Raw genomic sequence first — 22,810 nt, forward strand, 5'->3', positions numbered from 1 at the left:
GTTAATTCGGTGCGGCAGTTAAATTCGAAAAAGTTTGTTGACATTATTCAAGTTCGATTATGATTATCAAATGAAGCAAATATGCTCAAATTTTTCATGATTTGTCTTAGTTTTGATGTGATTTTGCATTATTAAGAGGTTTTCTTGAAAGTAGCAATGATCATGTAAACTCAATATGAGTATGCAGATGAACAAAAAATCGTTGCATTTCAAACAATTTGACGCCCGAAATTCTCTCTAATTCGGTTGACATTTAGGTCCCAAATGCTCGAATTTGAGAGAGTCTACTGTAAATTTCAAAATTTTGTAATTCTGAAACTTTCGTAATAACGACATCACGGTATTTCTCAGTCAGTATCTTTGTCACCGGTTTAGAGGCCAAACGGTACGAAATATCGACTTACAGTCTTCGGGGACTACTCGAACAGGGCGGATATTCCTAAAAGTCGTGTTTTCTTATGGAAGTCGTCATTTTTTCTCTTCCATACCGGTCATTTTAAAACAAGTTTAAATAGTTTTGCATTAACAAAATACAAAAATAATATTTAGACTTAAAATTTGTTGTGCCTGAAGCATATTTCTCGCAAGTGTTTAGCTTTTTTTTATTTATTTATGACTGTAGATAGAGTTGTACATAATGTAAATATGAAATGTGTGTTTTTATGTAAAGTGTTATGTATGGGGAAGAGAGAAAGAGAAGGGAGACAAAAACTGGTGGATCAAGCAGCAAAAATCCAACGCTTTTAATTTACTTTTGCATTATTGAAATGGGCCAGAATGAGATGGAGATAGGGCGCTGTATGGATTGCAGATGGCGGTATTGGTGTGACTTGTTGCATGTTTATCGCTTTCGTTATGTATAGTTTTTCGTATATATATTCCTGAAATTGCTCGAGTGACGATCGAGTTTGTATGCGAATGCGATCGTGCTTGAGAGCGAGAGTAAGTGAGAAAGAGTGAATATGATATGATAATGGGTGGGAATGGGATGGCAGATATGTAAGATATGAAGCCGACTATAGTGTATTGTGTATGCGTGACCAACAGGCGGCGTGTGAGAAGAACAAAGTTTCATTTTCAAAATCAGTATAGAAACGAACGGCGCGCTGCTAACACGTTCAACGGGGTCGAGCTAGCTCATAAAGTTGGTGCCTCCTCAAAAAAAAAATAAATTTTTGTAAACTCGTTCTTGTTTCAACTTTTTTTCGTCGTATATTACTTTGCGAGCAATTTACACGACGAGTGAGAAGTAATAACAAGAAGAAGACGGAGAAAAGACACAAAACTCCAGCAAAAATCGAGTTTTCTTTTGACAAGTTTTCACGCAAGTTTTTCGGGTTTTTTTTTTTAAAGGAGAGGCAGTGTGGAGATTACAGAAAGAGAGCAAATTTTCTGCTCAAAGACTGAAAAGATTGAAACTTGGAAAATTTCAGTGTTTCGACATTTTGCCACAAGATCTCGATTGCAGAAAAACATAAGTCACGCTATTTTTTTTTAAATTGTAAAAAAATATATAAATAAAAAGAAAGAGAAGAAGAAGAAAAAAAGCAAAAATCTTTTTCTCAATGCAAAAAGAGTTTTTAATCAAAAATCAGCTTCAATGTAAATGCAGAAAAATCACAAGCTTTTTCCACGAATCTGGCGGAAAAGACAGAGAGAGAAAAAGCAAAGAAATCGAGCTGAAATAAATGATCAAAAGTGATAATCTAATACAAAAATTTGGAGAATTTTCTTTTGAGAGAACGACCACTGCGAAGGAGAAAAAAATTGTGCTTTCTATCTCTTGTAGTCTGAAGAGTGGTACAAAAATAACGAAAAAAAAACTAAATGCTAAAATCTTAAATTATTATTTAAAAATCGTGAAGAAAGTGAAAGATTTATGTAATATTTAATTAAATTAAAGTTTAAATTATTGCATCTGTAAAAAAAGGAAAATAACAAGATAACCTAACAGTGATTTTGCCGATCTCGTAACTGAAGCAACAAGAAAGCTTTTTTTTTAACAATCTACACCTAATTAAGCGAAGGAGAAGAAAAAATTAAGTGTTTTTTTTGCAATTCAAGAGAAGAAAAGTTCGTGAATGTGTTTGTGTATCTGAAGTCATTTGGAGTTTTTTTTTGTGTTGAGGACGAAGAACGAGAAAAATTCCAAGAAAAAAGATCTTTTCTGGTCGAAAAGAGGAGGTAGTCCCAGGTAGATCAGCATTTGACAGAAGGAATTGAAAATTGATAAAGATGTCTACAGCCATAATGCATCAAACGGCATACTATGACTTTGGTGATTTGCTTCTCAAGGTAAATATATTTTGTTACTGTAGGGAAAAAGTCTCCAAAATCTGTTATAACAGTTTTCCTATATATTTTTTATGAAATTAAAACTTTAAAATTGTTACAATCGAAAATAAATGTTATTATGAAAAACTCACACCTAAAACTTGAAGATACTCATGTAATTTACTTAGTAAATGAGTAATTTATTAGTACCGGAAAGTCTCCAAAAATCTTTTATAATCTTATTTGGACGAAACTACCAAGAAGTACTCTTTTAAAAATATTGTAGTGAATTCGTATATGAATATTAAGTCTAAGTGTTAAGAACGCATGTCCCAAAATATAAGTCTGGGACTTTTACATTAGGAAATTTTAGGACAAATTATTTTAAATAGGATCTGTCTTAAGTTCCGGCTGAATATAATATTCGGTGCAGATTACCCAAAGTGTTAAGTATATATTTCTAAAGGGAAGTAAACATTTAGGTAAAAACGTATGAAGAGAAAGAGAGATACAAGCAACTAATAATTAAAATGTAAGCAAACAACATTTGTGTGTGATTCACCAATTGCAATATCAAAGCTCAACTCACTGTAATTTCCGTTTAGTGTGACTTTTTAAATTCTCGTTTCATTTTTTAAATAGCCTCTTTTTCTCTCTTATTAACTATTCTCGTTCTGTTGTATCATACTATTTTCTATGTTGTGTTCAATTGAGAAAAAATTGTGAGAAGAAAAAAACAACAACATGCGAGGGGAAAAAAACCTTCAATTGTCGACGTGTTTGCCGATAAATAAGATAATTGTCCTCTAATTCTTGGTGTAATTGAAAGAAAATAACAATAAAAGATTTTTTTGTCTTTTATTTCCTTGCCGCTGTCACACAAATGTCAGACAACCATGTCAAAAATACCGACCCTATATGGGAGAGATTGGAAAAGAAAATATCTTTTGGGTTTTAAGTGATTGCGCGTTGCGGTATTTGCAAAAATACAAGAAAAAATATGGCAAAAAGACCATATTTCAATTTGTACCTCAAGTGAGAAATGCTGAAAAACTGCATTGTTGAAATAAAACACCAATAAATCTCTGTGGAATTTTACATGTTTAAATATAATAAAATGTAGTCAATCACGTTTATAAAGAGTGTAGAGGAATAATCGATAACAAACATTGGGTGTTAAACAGAATTCATTGTTCTTCTGAAACGTCTGTAACACTAGAAGAACGTTTGATTGTTTATTATTTGTATTTGCGACTTTTGTTAGTGCATTAACAAAGAAACCTTCAGAAGATTTTGCGTTATTCCAGCGTAACATGGGACACGCAATGGGTTTAAGTGGTAGAGCACTAGCTCAACAATGCTGTTGTCCCGAGTTCGAATCCCCTTCCACACAACTTTTGATTGAAAAGCCCGTCCTTGTAATGCGAAAATTATACCGTAACAAGAATGACCGGTAAATTACTGTTAAATTACTATGGTCAACCTAACGAATATGTTTATTAATATTTGCATAAAGTTATGTCCAAAGCACAATATTTTTTGTTTGTAAACATGTTTTCAAAATTTTCTATGAGAGTAAGAGAGATGACTAGATCTAGATCTCACTCGCTCTCATTAAAATGTCAAAAATATGTTTACAAACAAAAGTTATTGTGTGTTATGACCAGCACACAATAACTTTTGTTTGTAAACATGTTTTCAAAATTTCCTATTAGAATGAGCGAGATAACTAATCTAGATCTCACTCACTCTCATTGAAATGCCAAAAACATGTTTACAAAACAAAAGTTATTGTGCGCTGGGTATTAAGCATTATGCCCAACGCACAATTACTTTTGTTTGTAAACATGTTTTTAAAATTTTCTATGAGAATGAGCGAGATGACTAGATCTCTGTTTCATTCACTCTCATTGAAATTTCAAAAATATGTTTACAAACAAAAGTTATTGTGCGTTGAGCATTATGCTCAACTCACAATTAGTTTTGTTTTGTGAATATGTTTTTGACATTTCAATGAGAGTGAATGAAATGTAGATTTAGTCATCTCGCTCTCTCTCATAGAAAGTCTTGAAAACATGTTTATAAACAAAAGTTATTGTGCGTTGGTCATTATGCCCAACGCACAATAACTTGTTTAGTAAAGATGTTTTTGGCATTTCAATGAAAATGAGTGAGAGTCATCTCGCTCATTCTCATGGGAAATTTTGAAAACATGTTTATAAACAAAAGTTATTGTGCACTGGTCATTATAGGCAACATACAATAATATTGTTTTACAAATATATTTTTGACACATTAAAAGGAGTGAATGAGACTTATTTTTAATTGTATAATAAGCTTTTACATTTTCGAAAACACGTTTACAAAATGAAAGTAATTAGGAACAAATCATTATTCGTTCGCTCACTTATTCAAAGTTCCCAATGTTTTGTAATAAATAACCCAAAAACAAATCCATCCGGTCTACTCAAAAATTTGATAATTTGAAACTGCGATAAAAATTTATCACTTCGATCAGCAATTGTTGTACCTTACTAATCGCCTAAATTAGCAACTCGCATAAACTGCACGTTTCTGTATGTTTCTCCATTAAGTTATGAGAATTGTTTTAATGACCGAGTGGGTTACAACAATTACTGATCCAAGCGACGAATTATGGACAAAGATTTGTTTTTCAAAATTTACGATTTGAAAGTGTCGTGGATTAAAGAGAAAAGTGGTGTGTTGTACAAAGTAATCCGTATAATCCTTGGCTAAATTTTTGTTTACAACTAGACACTCACCGAGTTTAACCTTTTAAAACAATGTAGGGGAGAGTGGGGAAGATCACGCAGTTGAACTTTTTACAGGACTCATTTGCTAAATGAATATGCAAACTAACTTTTGAATATGTGAAAATATATGACAATTCTTAAGAAAAACATTTTTCATTTAAAAAATCTTTATTTTCGAAAGTAATGCATGCATAAAATTAACCTACACTCCCCTACTAAAAATTCTAGCGATAGAATGTTTTTACTTTTGAATCACCTTCTTTCAGATTAATAGATGATGATTGCGAAAAGAAAAAAAACCATATTAAAAGGGATGCAAAACGATACCAACAAGGTGTTGTAACGGTCATTTAAATTCTTTACATGAAATTCTTTCATATATCATTTATTTATATAGTGTTACTATCTAGGAATACGATTTTTCATCCAGAATTCAAATCAAGAAAGAGAATCAAGGAAAATATTACCAAAATCAGCGCCATGTAGAACTTTCTGTGCGTAACTTCGTGCATACACTTTTGGCTGTTTTACGATATTAAAAGGCTAAAAGTATTAAAATTCTTTCCCGATCTTATTTACACTTAACATATAAGACTAAAATTGACCGGTTCAAAATTAACACATTTTTAAACAGTACAATATCACTATCAAACTTTATGAATTTCTTAAAATATGCATGTAATATATTTTTAAGTGTTTAAATTTTAATTTTCTGCTCTTTTCTAAGTCAAATTTGTTGAGTATCCTACCCTATCGCGGTTTGTCATTTGACCGGAAAACGACCAAAAACGGTCGGTAGGTTTAGTGTTAAGACAGTCACTAGGTTTACTAGTTACACTCGTGAAATTGACTTTAGGGTAGTCAGACTTTTGTGATTGCAGTGTAACCCTGTTTCTTAACATTTTACAATGGTTATGACAAAACAGGCGTGACCCTAACCGGTTATTTTTGCCGCAAAACCGTGTTGAGTCCTGCAAGAATATCAACTTTTTGCACAGAAAGTGATTTTAATGGGATTTCTCTTGGAATGTTCTTGAGTTTCAGTTTACAAATAAACAGACCCACGCTTCAATCTCATCCAATTTAACACCGTGTTTGTGGGTCGTAAAAATTTTTTTAAGAGAATTCCTTGAAAGGCAATTGTCTTGAATATATCGCATAAGGGGTGAAATTGGTATAAAGAGCGCGTCAAAAAGAAATATCAGCAAAGATGGAAAAATGTTGATTTTCTCTATTTGTTCATCGTTTCACAGTTCGAAATCATGCGAAAAATTGCCAAAGTTCACTCATATATAGCAATGTATTAAAAGAAATTTTTCAAAAATCACTTCTCGGAAGACAATGGCAAAACAAATTCAAAAAAAACATTGAAATTGTTTGGTGAATTTTCTCTTTAAGAAAGCAATTAAAGAGTTTGACAAAAGAGTATTTCATTTTTTTTTTTCTTTTTAAAATTATTTTGTGTGTGTCTCCAACGAGGTGAAATGCAAAAAAAGAGAAGTGTAGTATGATCTTTCTTTGGGAGACATTTCATTGTTTCTTCAATTTGTACAATGATTTCAATTGCAGTGTCTCTTAAGTTGTCCCTCTTTATAACATTTTTTTTTTTATTTTGTTTCGTCTCCCACCCTCAGCAATTACAATAATTTACGCACTCAGTTTCACTTTCCATTTTACAGAAAATGAAATACATATAGCAAAAGGAGGAAAGAAAAACGTGTGTAGAGAGAGAGAAAGAGAGAAGAAAAGATCGACACACTGACAAAATTACAGAAAAATACAGTAAAAATTGCTGTTTTTTTTTGTTGTTATTAAAACAGCAGCAACAATTGCTGGTATTCATTTCTGTGTTCGCCCAAGAGAAATAATGCGATATTTTTCGGTTGCAACAGTGGGCACGAAAGAAAACACAATGGGTGGCAAGAGTAGGATGGAAACTCTATTTTAAATGCTAGAAAGAGATAGATGAGAAAAATGAAAATTTTTCAACTATATTTAAGTTCTGTGCAAAAATTGAATGAAACAGAGGAATTCTTTCCACACTCTTGTGACTCCCGGAATTGGAAACGAAGCGAAACGTGCGCGCACACTGAAAACATTCACTTGCTGCCTTTTCCATTAGGTATCAGAGCTTTCCACACTGTGCTGATCACTGATGTTTTTATGCCCAGGCGAAGGGGGGGAGAAGAGGTAGAGGGACCTCGTTGCGGCCCTCTATTTCGGCTTCCATTGGAGCCCTTGAAAATCATCAGAATGACACGCACTCGCGACTGCTCTATTGAGATTTGATTGGGAATCGGAAATTACGATTGGTTGATCTTAGGTTGGTTCAAGAATTCTAAGTTGCTATAAAGAATGCGTGAGGCAAAATAGAAAAAAAAGAGAGAATGATGAATATTATGTAGGTACACCACCAAAAATCGTTGTTGACCGTGACGATACGACGAGGGGAAGTTGTAGACAAAGAGGATGGGTAAATTAAAATATGTTAATCATATTTATTTATTTTATATTTGAATTTTCATCATGCTTTAAAGAAGTTTGACTCAAAGTACGTAATTCCTCTAAGACTTTTGCAATTCAAATGATATACCTCGAATTTAGTTGACTATTCTGGTAAGAACGAAACAAATACGAATACTTGGAAAAATTTGTTCGGTTAAATAATTTTGGTCATGGTGGAATTGATAAAAGCGTTCGGCTCTTGGACGCTGAGACCCCTAAAACGATTGTCACAGTTGTGAGTTCGGGCCCCACCCGATGTAAAAGATTACAGTGTGTGAAGGGAAAGAACGATAGGGTAAAATGGGACAGCATTAAACATAGGTAGATATAAACACTGCAATTCTTTTTTTAAATCAGGTATTAAACTTCAGAGAACGAGACCTATATGAATTCACAGATACTGTAGAGATCCCTGTCCACTAAAGAAATAATGGACTTAACTCCAAGAGGTGTTTAAAACTGCCCCAGTTTCTCTTTGTAACTGAATAAACATTTGTAAACCGAATAATGCACAAAAAGGACTAAATTGTCCCAGTACATCAAAATAAACACAAGGAAGTGATATTTTTGAACGGAAAGAATGATAGGGTAAAATGGGGCAGCATTAAACATGGATAGATTTAAACACTGCGATTTTTTTTAAAATTAGGTATTAAACTTCAGACAACGAGACCTATATGAATTCACAGATACTATAGAGATCCCTGTCCACTGAAGAAATGATCGGTTTAAATCCAAGAGGTGTTTAAAACTGCCCTAGTTTCTCTTTGTAACTGAATAAATATTTGCAAACCGAACAATGCACAAAAATGAGTAAAATGTCCCAGTGCATCGAAATAAACAAATAAAAATATTAAATTTTGAGTTTACAGGTCATATTTTAAAGTTATCAATAGTTTAGCACAGGGATTGTGGTGTAAGAACCCTCAGCCCTCAATCTCAAGATCCTGGATCACCAATGAGTCCAGTGAATTTACATTAGAAACAATTTTTACTGTTATACAAATTAAAGCAAAATTAACTTGAGGTAACAAAATGCATAGGGGCAGACTTTCAGTCTTCGTACCCTTCGAACATATTCTGGCTTCGAACACTTCATATTGTTCCTTCAGATTCATTGAAAGAAAATGGTAAAAATATTAAATGTTCGAAGCCAGTGTATGAGCGAAACCTGAAAGCTTTCCCCTACAATATCCTGAAAATTACCAATTTGGCGATTAAATAAAATTCCTATGGCACCGGTACACCTTTTAGATCAGAAAAATGTCACAAAATCGAAAATTACATCCCGCTTTTCTTAAAAATTTAACATATGTCTACCCTACTCTTTTGCACTCTTTCTTCTTTTGAACATCACATCAAATTAAATTTAGTTCAGTCCAATTTGGAGCCGAAGAAGTAGGATAGACTTATGCAAATCTTTTGAGAAATAAATGGACGGGAATTTTGATTTCATGAAATTTAACCGATCTAAAAGGTGTGCCCAATCAAAACTTCTATTTCTTTCTCAGATGTATTGCATATTGCCTATCTTGCTCTGTCGTACTCATATCTTAATTGAATTTAACTTGATTATTTGCCCATTTGAAACAAAATGGAGTGAGATAGATTATATCCAACACAACACGTTTAAAAATCAGATGAAATTTTGATTTCATGATTTTTTCTCAATCTAAAAGATGTTGTAGTGTTGATCAGTAAGATGTTCTGTCTTTATTAGTTCGAGAAGATTATTCACTACTTCTTAATTTTCTCTTACTAGATTTCTTTTTAATTTCCAATACTTATTATTCAAAAAAAATTTCTACTTTTTATGTACTAATCAAATTTAATTTTTAATGATTATTTTTATCAAAATTACCCGATATGTTACATTCGCAAAAGTACGGAAAATAAAAAAAATATATAAGATAAGAATTTTGATAGTAAATGAAAAAATAACAACAATAATGTAGCACACGTTTCTAACTTTGTGAGTAATTTCTAACACACAATGGTTATAAATTATGATTTTTTGTTCGACCGAAGTATATCATGAATGCGAAATTTATTTTCTGAAAAATCTCGCTCATTCAATTTACTCAACTTTGCTATATGGTTTGATTTCTTTCATTGATACAAAACCAAATAGATGCTAAAGAAAAAAATGATTAGTTATCAGTCTCGAATCGTAATCTCTTAATCCTAGGGTGACTAGTCTTACTACGCCACTTGTTGCTTGGATCAGTAATTGTCGTAACTTACTCGTCACCTAAATAAGCAGTTCGCCTAAATTGTACTTTTCTTTAAGTTGCGAGAATTGCAGAATTACGGGTTGATTAACTAATGGCAAATGCTGATTGAAGTGACGAACTTATGAAAAGATTTTTATATGATCAGAAAAAAACATAAAATTAATAAACTTTAAAAGAAAATTCTGTGTTCATAATTTACCATTTAATAATTCCATTAACATATTTTTAAATTTTGTTGTTATGGCTCCGGCACACCTTTTAGATCAGGAGAATTTCATGAAATCGAAATTCGAAACCTTTTATTTTTCACATGTTTTGCATATGACTATCTCATTCTTTCGCATACCAAATTCGATTGAGCTAAATTGAATTTGCAGTGATGTTTAAGAGAAGAAGAAGAGTGCGAGAGAATGAAATAGACATATTCAAAACATGTGAGAAAGAAAGGGATCCGAATTTCGACTTCATGAAATTTTCCTGATCTAAAAGGTGTGCCGTAAGCATTATAGTTATTTACTTCAAAATAAAATCCTTAACTCTTTCGCGTCTTTAGGGTCATATATGACCCGGGGAAAAAAGTTTCTTTTTGGCTATTTACATTAATTGAAATCTAACTGGAGTCTTGAGAAAATGAGCCAAGAATCTTACATCCTTCTATTATGATGTCGTGCACGAACAGATAGATTTCAATTAATGTAAATACCCAAAAAAAACTTTTCCCCGAGTCATGACATTACCCTAATGACGCGAAAGAGTTAAGCCAATATCTGAGTTGAAGTAGAGTTTTCATTCTGGTGGTTGGTCACCAACGAACGCTAAGACGACGGTGGCCGCTATTACTCTAATACGAAATTCTTTAAACTCTATACTTCTGAAATATGCTTTCAAGAGCACTAGTTCAAAAGCAGTTATTATATAATAATAAGAATTATTATAATAAAAAATGGAGACGTTAAACTCGCTTGATTTGCCGGTAATTTTAAAGCTGGTCACGAGGACCGATCAAACCTATACCTACTAAAAATTTTAAGATGAGAAAAAGTGTCATCCGTTTTTATTTCAGAATAAATTCTATTTTTTATTTTGACACTAAATATAGTTATGCATCCTTTATCTCGAAATTGATAGGATTATTAAAGGCTCCTTTATAATGTAGGAGAAAGCGCCCTACGTTCGGACAACAACCTTAGGACAACTCAATTTTTTTTCTACGTTCTTTATGGCTTTGGCTCATGGCTCTTTTCAAGAAGTTTAAAGCATTGGAATAGCTATTAAAACACAATATTATAAATAAATCAAATTCATTAAAAAATATATTGAAAAAAATAAGATGTTCTAAGCTTGAATCGACCGAAGGTAGAACGCTTTTCATTAAGCATTTGCATAGGTTAAAGAGAACCACTATTTCATCAGGTACTTTGAAACAATTTTATATACTTTGTACAGTAGACTCTCACTCAATCGGCTCTTTTTCAATCGGGCGAAAAATTTTCTTGACAATTTTCACGTTTAGAAGCCAATTCGCTCAAATTATCTGTAGTTCTTCCTATTTTATCGTGATTCTTTATAATTGAGCGCTTTTTGTGGAATTTACAAAGGCTTTGACGTCCAAATCTATCGATAAACCGGATGACATTTTGCCCCAAATGCCCAATTGAGAAAGAGTCTACTGTACACTTTTCACTAAATTTTTATGTACGTTTTTTGTTGTACGTTAAGGGTTCTAAAATTTGTTTTCTCCATTTTATTGCCCAGCGTACAATAAGTTTTGTTTGTAAACATGTTTTCGTAGCTTCCTGCGAGAGAGAGTGAGATCTAGATGTAGTCATCTCGCTCATTCTCATAGGAAATTTTGAAAACATGTTTACAAACAAAATTTATTGTGCGCTGGTCATATAGCGTACTGCATACGTAGTGCCTTTATTTAAAAAATGAGATCTTTCTTTAGTTTTTTTTTTTTAGGTACAATTAATAGAAGTAGGATAGATAAAACGTATAAAAAGACGTATGAGCGTAATGGAGCAAGTTAGGAAATTCAGAGTAAATCTTTCACATCCTAAGAAATGACCAAAAACATGGGCAAAATTTGCTGTAAGACTCTGGCAGATGTTGAAATGTCATGAAAACTCAAAAAAAGACCTCTTAGTGAGAAATATATACGGGCTTTAGTTTCTTGTGAGTTAAAGCAAACATTTTTATGGGTCTTTTTTCATCAGAAAACCATACGATGCTCTTTTGTAAGCTTTTGAAAAGAAAAAGTATGGAAAAATACGAAACATGTTGCTTTCCTTACAAAAAAAAAAATAGCGATAAAGTGTTTTTGTTACTAATCAACTCGCGCATCTTGAAGTGTCTTATTCTCTCTCTCTTTCGCTCTTTATAGTATATCGATCATGATTTTCTGCAAAATGCGATTGAGAGTGAAAGTCTTTTTTCATATCAAAGGGTGTGTGTATGGTATTAAGTAAAAAGTCTATGACATTTCATTGGATAAAAACAAGAAAAACCCAGGTTAAAAAAAAACCTTCTAGAAATGCAAATTGTCTATTCGCGCCTTTTGATCTCTCTATTCCATTTCCCTCTAATCATATCATAATTATTGGCCTCTCGAATGAGTAATTTTGTGTGGTAATCATGCAGACAGGAAGGGAAAATTTCGCAGCTACGACGTTGCATGTTGATTTAAAATTTATCGATAGATTGATTTTCTTTCCTCTTCTAAAAGTATTAGTTTGGAAAAAAAAGAAGAAAAAATAGAAGTTTAAAACAATAAATAAAAATGTACAGATATGTGGGCGAAAATGCGGAATTTTTCACAGTGTGTTTTGTCACAGGGGAGAGCAAGTCGTAAACAAGCTAAAGTTGCAGTTAAATCCAACTATTATTACCATTTTAAATGAGAGTTGAAGTAAATGGAGTGCAATATGTTTTCACACAGAAATGTTAGAGGTTTCGGATAATTAATAAAGTAGACTTTTCCTTATTTCATTTTTCTGTTTCCTGTTAGCAATTTTTGGTAAATTGATGTAAATTATTTTAAATGTATTTATCTTAATCATCTAACTTCGATGTGTTTAATTTTAAATTATCAGGAAGGTTGTTGTATTTTTTTATGCTACCGTGAAGTGTAAGAGGAAAGAATAACATTTAAGTGAGGAATTAACTGAAAAACAAGATTCCAAAATTTTTAGTCACGAAATTCCTAAGGAGTATCAACAGAAAAATGGTTTGTTTACCAATTTATTTTTTCTTAAAGAATTTACTCCCTCGCGCAGATCTTGAGGAAATGATTTTGTTTAATAAATAAGGAGAATTTTATGATATTCTTTGTGATGGAATTAACTTTAGCTGTGGCTTAGTGTCTAGCTGGTTGGAATAAGAGAGAGAGATACATGTGAGTTGGTGTGTTTGTGGGTCAGAAAAATAGCAAAAGAGCCCTCGAGGCGATTTTCCACTGCGATGGCGCCAAATGATTTAGCATCGAAAATTCTCCAGTGTCACACTCTTTATCCCCCTCTGTGTCAATTGTCAAATAAATTGACACTCTCAATTAATGCGAGATTTATTTAAATTAACTCTTATTTTTCACTAGATCCCCCTTCATACACAATTCCATGTCAATGGGACAAATAATAAAAAAAAACAATAACAAGAGATAGAGAAGAAAAAAAAACAAGTTGCACAATAATTAAAAATAAATTCTAATCGCCTATTTGATTGATTGCTAAATGGGTAGATATTAATGTTCTTGTTCTCTTCCTCAAATCTAATTTCAGAGTCAGAATCAGACACGGTCGAATGGGAATGTTGTGAGTGGGGGTGGTATTCAAACCATTGCAAGTGCCACCAACAATAATGTGATCGGTGCCACAAATGGCAACAGCAAAAGTTACAGTGTGTCCCTATCTGGGCACAATGGAGCACCACCGCAACACTCCCTTCTGCAACAGCAACTGATTGTTGCGGCAGCGCAACAGCATCAGCAGCAGCACAACCACAAGATGATCCTCCATAGTGCCCTGCAGAGGGCAGTTAGTCATCCCCATGGAGCCGGTGGAGCCACCAATGGTGCCAATGTTGCCACCTTTGTCAACACCATCATTGAAAATCTGGGCGGTCACCGGAAACTCGAGAGGACGCAATCGGAGCCACTACCTCAAGTCAATACTTCTAGGTGAGTAAATTCACACGCAAAAAATAATAACTATCAATATTACTTTGAAATATATGGAAAATTTCTGCTCTAAGCGTTACAACATAAAACCTCTTTATTCTTTAGTCTCTGTAATTAGAAACTCAGCAGTGTTAATGTCTTCTGAGGATTAAAGATTTAACGATAATGTATAGTCTTAGGGTTGGGTCTTTAATCCTTATTATGGTAATTTTAGAGGCTATTTTGAATCATCAAAAGTCAAATATTGTATTTGAAAAAAAAATTGAGAAAATAACGTACGACATTTTCATGTTTTTATGCAAAAGAAACTCTTACTTCATTTAGAAATATCCCTGGGAATGATGATACTGAAAATAACCTTACTTAAAGGAAGAATCAAAATCTATGGAATGATAAGTCGATAAGTGTTGGTTTGATCTTATTAATCGTATCGAGACATTTTTGTATTACAATTTTATCATATTCCAATCTTGCGATGAAAGAATGTGCTAAATCCATAACCGCACAAGAACGCGTCCCTGTAAAGACTCTCGAATTTTTTTCGGGCAAAGTCGATGAATTTTAAGTAGGATACGGAATTAAACCTTTAAGGACGATTGGAACACCGGTGTCCCATAAAGAAAATCATTTTTCCTGACTACCTAAAGTTATTTTTTTTTCCTATGTCTGTACATAATTGTAAAGTAGAAGGTTGAAAGAATCTAGAATATTTTTTGCAAGTCTATAGCTATTTGCTATGTAGTAAATATTTGAGCTCAAAAATGGCAAAATTTTAAATTCTCAAATTCATAATTGATTTTATTTATTTTTTATACTTCCATTTTTAAGCAAAACCATTTTGAAAATAAAAACTACAATACTCATACGTAATATTTTTCATTAAAGCGAAAAATATTATTCATTGGTATTGTCAGAAAAATTACTTAATTTTTTGTGCTATTTTTGTCCCTATCGTTCATAGAGGCATAAAATACACCGAATCAGACTCTGTTGGACTTTCCAAGGTTAGATGTAAGACTTATCATTGATTTTGTTTCTCAGTTTAATTTTTATTGTTGATTTTCAGTCCGTAAAAAGTGTTTCGTCGTTAAAGGGTTAAAGATTCTGTAGTTTTTGCTAGAAAAAATATTGAGCAAATTCCCATATGTTTCCCATATGTTTCTAGCGAGCCGAAAATTTTTTTTGAGTTTATTTGCTGTTTTCTGTCATTGTAGAATGAATTAGTAAAAAATACTAGTACAAAATGAAAGTTAATTTAATAACGAAGAGGCAACCGAAAACCATAAATTGGCAATCTACGTAGTTTTGGAGATATCTCGTGAAATGTGTACGAAAGCAGGGGAAAAATTACACTAAAACTGGTCGCATTTTTCAGAACTAATGTCGATTTATTCAGAGTGATATATGGTGTTATTCCAATATAAAATGAACATGCTTTTTTTAGCACTTTACTGTTGTCAAGTGTTTCTGCATTATCGACTTTTCTATGCGTTGGTTTCTGTCACGACTCTTTGGTGGTTCTAGAATACAGCGAGAACTGGGGAAAAGAGTCAAAACAGGAATTAACACAAGGGAAAAAACGATAATATGGATGCACTTGAGGACAGTTAAGTGCTAAAAAAACATGTTCATTTTTCATTAGAATAGCACTATAACTCCCTTTCTATCCATTGAAATATATTTTAGTTTAAATTAAATAAGTTTTCTTAAGTTATAAGCAAAGAAAAACTTCATTTGCTGGCTAATTCTTAGGAGAAATCTTTCTCCTGAACCTTTTTTTTTGGTAAATGACTGTTCTAAAGTGCTTCTGCTTTATCAACTTTTATGTATGTTAGTTCCTGTCTCGACTATTTTCCCAGTCCTCCTAGTAATGGTCCAAAAAAACCAAACAGTCGTGACAGGAACCAACATGAAGAAAAGTCGATTACGTAGAAATACTTGAGAACAGCCATGTAAAAAAATGTTTAGAGGAGAAAGATTTCATTGGAATAGCAAATGTCGAATTTCAGACATTCAGTTTTTTACACCCCTCTGGCGAAATTCGAACGCACAACTGCAAAAGTCGAGCCAGGGATCTCACCGCCAGAGATCTAACTGGACATATTAACGTTTAATGATATGTTTCATTCCCTTGCTAAAGCTGAAAGTTCGGTAAATTGGCACTGAAAAAGATAATGTGTCGTTCAGAGCGAGAGTGGATTATTTGATTAAAGAAATTCATATCCGATAGGCCTCTTTTGCTCTGAACATTTTCTCTACCATTAAATTTTGTTAGCAAGAAAGCTTAAAAAGTTTTCTTCACTGAATACCTTATTAGAACACGAACTATTCTTTTAAGGACCCTCCTGTTTTGTGACAAATATATTTAAATAATTTATTCTAGAGTTGATAGAACTTTATCAAACCTATGCTCAAATTTACGAGCGTCATCAGACAAACTGGCTACTGATTGTTATCTATTTACAATAGACTCTCGCTCAATCGGCTCTTTTTCAATCGGGCGAAAAATTTTGTTGACAATTTTCACGTTTAATTATGAAGCTAATTTGCTCAAATTCGCTGTAGTTCTTCCTATTTTATTGTGATTCTTTATAATTGAGCGCTTTTTGTGGAATTTACAATGACTTTGACGCCCAAATCTAACGATAATTTGGATGACATTTTGCCCCAAATGCCCAATTGAGAGAGAGTCTACTTTAATTAAATGATTGACCGATTAAAGCCAAAAATTTAACTATGAACAATACCAATTATCTTGTACACCACACCATTTTCTCTTCATCCGAGACACACTGCCCTCTTCTAAACTGAAAAATGAAATTATCTTCATTATTTGCCATCAGGACCATCAGAAAATTTATTGTTCGTTCAATTTACTAAAAAAAGGCAAATAATGTTTTGCAGATAGTGAAATAAAAAAGGATTGAAGGTTAAAACAAATGGATCACATAACCAAGATAGCAGTAAGTCAAGACACTTACCGCGATAATTTTGGGGATACAGCGTTCCTTCAAATAACTCCTACATTTCTTAAGTAAAGCAAAGTTTTTCATGTAAGCTTATCTACCTTTAATTAAGAAAACTCATTTATATTCTGAGAATGAATTGAATCATTAAAAAAATGAATTTTGTTAGCTTTTATGATGAGTGTCTCGGCTAATAATGAAAATTGATTTTAGCACTTTTCAACTTTTTAATTTATACAAGAAACATTCATTATAGGCCAGATTTTTTCAAAAACTTGTTAAAATGCATTATTTGATCATAGAATTTTTACGCCATAAAACAATTATTTAGAAACTTATTTATTGCTTTCATTTTAAGATCTCGTTCTCGATCATTTTCTTAAGTAACATCGATTATAAATGATAGGCAAGCCTTTAAGATTGCCTCAAAAACCTTTTTGTTTTGAAAGTTGAACATCGTCAATTTCACTTTAAAATAATTTATCGCAATATTAATGAAATAGATTTGAAAATTTATTATATATTCTTCAAATTTAAAGTTAAAATATCTAAATTGTATGAACGCACAAAAAATGTTCGTGAAATTTTGTCATTTGTTCGTTAATTTTTGTTTATCTGGAAACAAAAAAACGAACAATTTTACGAAATATTTTTTTCCTGTAAAGTTAAAAAATTTATTGCTTAATTTTACGCCAAGCGCACAATAACTTTTGTTTGTGAATATGTTTTTGACTTTTCTGTGAGAGTGAAAGAGATCTGAATCTAGTCATCTCAGTCACTCTAATGCCCAACGCACAATAACTTTTGTTTTGTAAACATGTTTTTAACATAATTTATTGAGAGTGAGTGAGATCTAGATCTAGTCATCTCGCTCTCTCTCATAGGAAATTTTGAAAACATATTTACAAACAAAAGTTATTGTGCGCTGAGCATAATGCCCAACGCACAATAACTTTTGTTTTGTAAACATGTTTTTGACAATTCAATGAGAGTGAATGAAACAGAAATCTAGTTATCTCGTTTTCTCTCATAGGAAATTTTGAAAACATATTTACAAACAAAAGTTATTGTGCGCTGAGCATAATGGCTAGAGCATAATAATTTTTGTTTTGTAAACATGTTTTTGACATTTCAGTGAGAGTGAGTGAGATCTAGATCTAGTCTTCTCGCTCACTCTCATAGGAAATTTTGAAAACATGTTTATAAACAAAAGTTATTGTGCGCTGGGCATAATACGCAATTTCGAAAACATATTTACAAAACAAAAGTTATTGTGCGTTGGACATTAATCAGTTCAAAACAATATTTTATAAAAAAAAATAAACTGCCTTTGAAATATACGGCTCTCTATTTGGAGTTCGGGCAGTAAGAACGTTTGTTATTGCCCGAAGCTTTCACCTCTAAAATGATCTTTATTTAAATAAAAATTGGTAAAGCAATTTTAAGAAATATTTATTTCATTGTGTGACATCTTAAATTGATTAATTGCTTTTTTGATGCAGTCCGAGCTTTAATTCTTAATAGGAAAATCCCCTTTGAACTCCTTGAAGTTTTGACATTTAAATCAAGCGCACAACTCATTTTTGGTTCTTTACATAAGGCTGCTTTTCATAGTCAAATCGTGGCTTATTTACAGATTTGGGAAAATAAAAAAATATGGTATTTTAAGTATATCCAAAAGTATTTACAGAAAAAAATAAATCTTACTTTGTAAGCAGCAAATATGGCGAAATTCATTTTTTTTGAGACAGAAAGAACTCTATATTACTTTCTATTTTCGAAATGCCATAATATTATAATCTTGTTTATAAATGAGAAATATTTAATAAATCAGCAATCATTTGACCCTTAAAATTGACCTCATGATTTTAGATAATAAAAGAGTCTCTATACGCATGAAGGACTAAATTTTCTATCGCTTTCTGTAGGAATTATCTTATCAAATGAGTGTTTAAAAAAAATAGAGTATTGCATTACGCAATACACTATTTGTAAGCATTTTTATTTAAGATCGTAGCTTAAGCTGTAGTTTTACTTATAATACCTCAAGAGAGTCAGCACGTTGCTAGTTGTGTTTATTGAGCCACGTTTTCTCATAAAAAAAATCGACTTAGCTGAGTTTAAAAGTTAAAACTTGTTGTTCAGAGTCAATTCAAGTATGTCACATGAGAGAGAGATAAACATTTACAGAATGCATAAATTTCATGAAATGTTGGATGCCTTAAGCAATAGTTGAATTGCAGCATGATCGACTAATCGATAAATTAGTCAGAGTCACTAATTAAGAGGATATATCGAAAGACATCAGAGTCATGAATCATGCTTTGGCGGAAAACATTCATTTTTTGCCAGCTTTTTTTTTCTTCTCCCCTCAAAATTAGACACAATGATCAAAGTAATAAATTCACCTTCTTTTTGAGGGGGGGAATTGCCCAAGATTGAGCTCTGAAAAAAGAAATAATTTTTTTTGGGCTTATTTCACGCGCGGTTCTCCCATGGAGCAAGAAATGCCTGAACAAAATGTTGGATATAATTTGCAATATGGATAAAATGAGTGATGAATTAATTGACATTTTATCTCTAATTTCTGTCAAATCTTATGAAATGTGATTAATCGCGATGGAGATTCATGAAATCCAATCTCTCAATCTTGTTAATGCAATAATTCAATGTTTTTTTTTCGGCACTGGACGGTGCTTTATGCTCTATGCCTATAATTTTTTTTGCGCTGAACCTGTTAGCGCGTACATGAAATGAAAATTGATGAAACAGACAAAATGTTGGTGCAATTGCGAATCAACATTGGAGAATATTAAACTTTTTTTCTGGTCATGCTGCTGCCTAAACAAAATTTTTGATATCTGTCTCTTTTTTTTTGTGTTTATCTTTCCGTCAAATCATTAGTGATTGCACGCAGGGAAAATAATGTGATTTGAAAGGAAGGTAATTTATTTTTGTATATCTATGAAATGAAAAGAAAAGTTAATTTTTGGTGGTACAAACAAATTTTGAAATATGCCTTGTTTTTCTCCTTCCTCATTTTCATGCTATTATTCTTCCATATCTGGGAAACTTGTTGCTCAGTCACTTACTTTTCATTTTACCTGCTCGAATTTAGAAAGAGAAAGAGATTGAAAAAGAGAGAAGAATATATAATTTATAGCTTTTGAGTTATATAAATTAATTTCTTCCGACCCCCCCCCCCCACCATTTTTTCAAGGAATCCTACTTTGCCTAAATCTTTTAGTTGCTATATTTTAAGGAAAAAATAACTTTAAGCAGTCTGTTGATTTGAGAATTAAACCTTAAAATTCGCGAATTTATAAATAACAAACAAGTGATACAATTTTTTAAAGTCGGAATAATTGGTCTCGTCTAATTCAAAGTCAAAATCAAGCCTAATAAGAAAGTAGGGAAGTTAAGCCGAATGGATAAACCTTATACGGTCTTCAGACCTAATAGCATCTACAGTAGACTCTCACTCAATCGGTTCTTTTTCAATCGGGCGAAAAATTTTGTTGACAATTTTCACGTTTAATTATGAAGCTAATTCGCTGTAGTTCTTCCTATTTTAACGTGATTATTTATAATTGTGCGGTTTTTGTGGAATTTACAAAGGCTTTGACGCCCAAATTTATCTATAATTTGGATGACATTTTGCCCCAAATGCCCAATTGAGAAAGAGTCTACTGTATACACTAGAAGCAATTTTCGTCAAAAATTGCTTTTAAAAAAAAATTACGTTTCTGCCTACAATCATATGGGAAGTTTTCTTTAAAAAAGAAGTATTTAAAAAAATTGCTTCTAGTGTAAGGAATCAAGGGTTTAGAATGGCTTAATTTATCTAATTTTGCATCAGTCAAGATTTTCAGAAAAAAATTTACATAAAAAGCTTTTTGTGGAATAAACCGTCCAGTCAGAAGATTACTTTACAGCCTAAATAGACTCAGGCTGATCTTCGAGATTATTAAGCTTGTAAAATATGGTTTTAGGGTAAAATGGAGTAATCTGGAACACTTGATATTTCCTCATTATTTCCGATGGGTAAAGAGAATAAGACTACGAAATAGAATGAAAAGAAAAATAAGAAATGGAACGGATTTTGTTTGTGGTATTTTTTTTTGCTTTTGAACATCTTAAAAAATGTGGAGAACCAAGTGGTAACTTATTTCCATTTTTTCTGACAAGGGTTTCTGGTTTCTCGGGTTTCGCGATGCAGAAATTGGGTTTCTCGGATTTCGCGATGCAAAGAGTGAGTTTCTCGGGTTTCGCGATGCAATTCTTGGGTTTCTCGGGTTTCGCGATGCAATTTTTGGGTTTCTAGGGTTTCGCGATGCAATTCTTGGGTTTCTTGGGTTTCGCGACGCAATTTTTGGGTTTCGCGATGCATTTTTTGGGTTTCTTCGGGTTTTGCGATGCAAAAAGTGGATTTCTCGGGTTTCGCGAAGCGTTTCTCGGGCAATTGACGAGGATTTCTCAATATGAGTTACCCCTTGTGGACAACTCAAAATTTCAAATTTTAAATGATTCTAAATTGCCCCATTTTACCCTAAAAAAACTGTTTACTCCTATGTTACATATCTGTGATTATGAGTCTACCACCGGCTTAGCGTTGGTACCCAACCTCCAGAACAAATCGGTGGAAAAACTCTTTCGCAGGTTGTTCTCGAAAATTTTCCTCAAGGATCTGCGTGAGTCTATTTAAGCCCTTACTTTTTACAAAATGGCTGTGAAATGAATTATAATGGCTCCGGCACACCTTTTAGATCAGGAAAATTTCATGAAGTCAAAATTCGAATCCTTTTCTTTCTCACATGCTTTGCATATGTCTATCTCATTCTCTCGCACTCTTCTTCTTCTTTTAAACATCACACCAAATTCAATTTAGCTCAATCTAATTTGGTATTTGGTAGGAATGAGATGGTCATATGCAAAACACGTGAGAAAGGGATTCGAATTTCAACTTCATGGAATTTTCCTGATCTAAAAGCTGTGCCGAAGCCATAAATGTCTAAAAGTAGAATATTCTTATAAAAAGCAAAATTAAAAAGTCATTAGCCATCTTGGCATACTTGTTTCACTTTAGAAAAGTTTTCGATCACTTTTGCTAATTTACTGACTTAATACTTTTGTTCCCAGATAAAAGAATGTGTTAAAATCGTATCCAAAACGGTCTGAAAAATTGGAAAAATTATAGTAAAGTGAATTTCAAAGGTAAAAGGAATGCACTACCGTACTTAGAATTCATATTAACGCGTAATTGTTTGATTTTTTGCATACAAAAAATATTTCATAAAATTGTTTGGAAATGTTTGTGAATTCCTACTGGAGACTTACAAAATGCTCATAAATCGTATAGCCCACTAAAAATGTTCGTAAATGTTTGTACTTTTTCTCAAACATTGTTCGTAACATGATCACTTAGTGAGCATCTTTTGTTCTTTTATAAACATTTGTTCGTAAATGTTCGTGTCTAAACGGTAAGATATATAAACTCAATGTTTGTAGTGACCCGTGTCTTTGAAACGGAAATACGCTGGATTCATTATATTCTATTTCCCAGCTCTCTTCTAAATCCAAGTCCTTTTAAATTTATTTCAAATAGCAATTCCTACGATTTATTTCGTTTTTGAAAATATTTCGGAAATGATCCAAATGGGATATTTTTCCTTTTATCTTCATTATATTGATTATACTTATGATCGGAAAGATACTCGATTTTAAATTTTTCAATGATAAGGTCTTAATTATAGTATAGTTTTTTCAAATGATAAAGATATTTCTTCGAATATTATTCGTTCGCCGCCGGCTCAGCGTAAGTGATCAGCTTCTAAAGCAAATTAGCGGAAACACATTAACTGCGCATTTTTGTTGTGTTTGCAG

General features: G+C 32.4%; 1 protein-coding gene across 2 annotated transcripts in view; it reads left to right on the forward strand.

The window, feature by feature from the left end:
- Window positions 1–1,070: 1,070 nt before the first annotated feature.
- LOC129810369 (protein TIS11-like) overlaps window positions 1,071–22,810 on the forward strand; it is a 37,704-nt gene continuing 15,964 nt past the window's right edge. The window contains exons 1-3 of one of the 2 annotated variants that reach the window (XM_055860792.1): window positions 1,071–1,249; window positions 1,354–2,295; window positions 13,564–13,961. In XM_055860792.1, coding sequence (XP_055716767.1) covers window positions 2,236–2,295; window positions 13,564–13,961 — 458 coding nt within the window. In that variant the 5' untranslated portion in view covers window positions 1,071–1,249; window positions 1,354–2,235. The remainder of the gene's footprint in view (window positions 1,250–1,353; window positions 2,296–13,563; window positions 13,962–22,810) is intronic. The other variant, XM_055860794.1, reaches the window with a different exon arrangement.

The sequence above is a fragment of the Phlebotomus papatasi genome, chromosome 1 (genome assembly GCF_024763615.1).
Source record: "Phlebotomus papatasi isolate M1 chromosome 1, Ppap_2.1, whole genome shotgun sequence".
NCBI classification, from domain to species: domain Eukaryota; kingdom Metazoa; phylum Arthropoda; class Insecta; order Diptera; family Psychodidae; genus Phlebotomus; species Phlebotomus papatasi.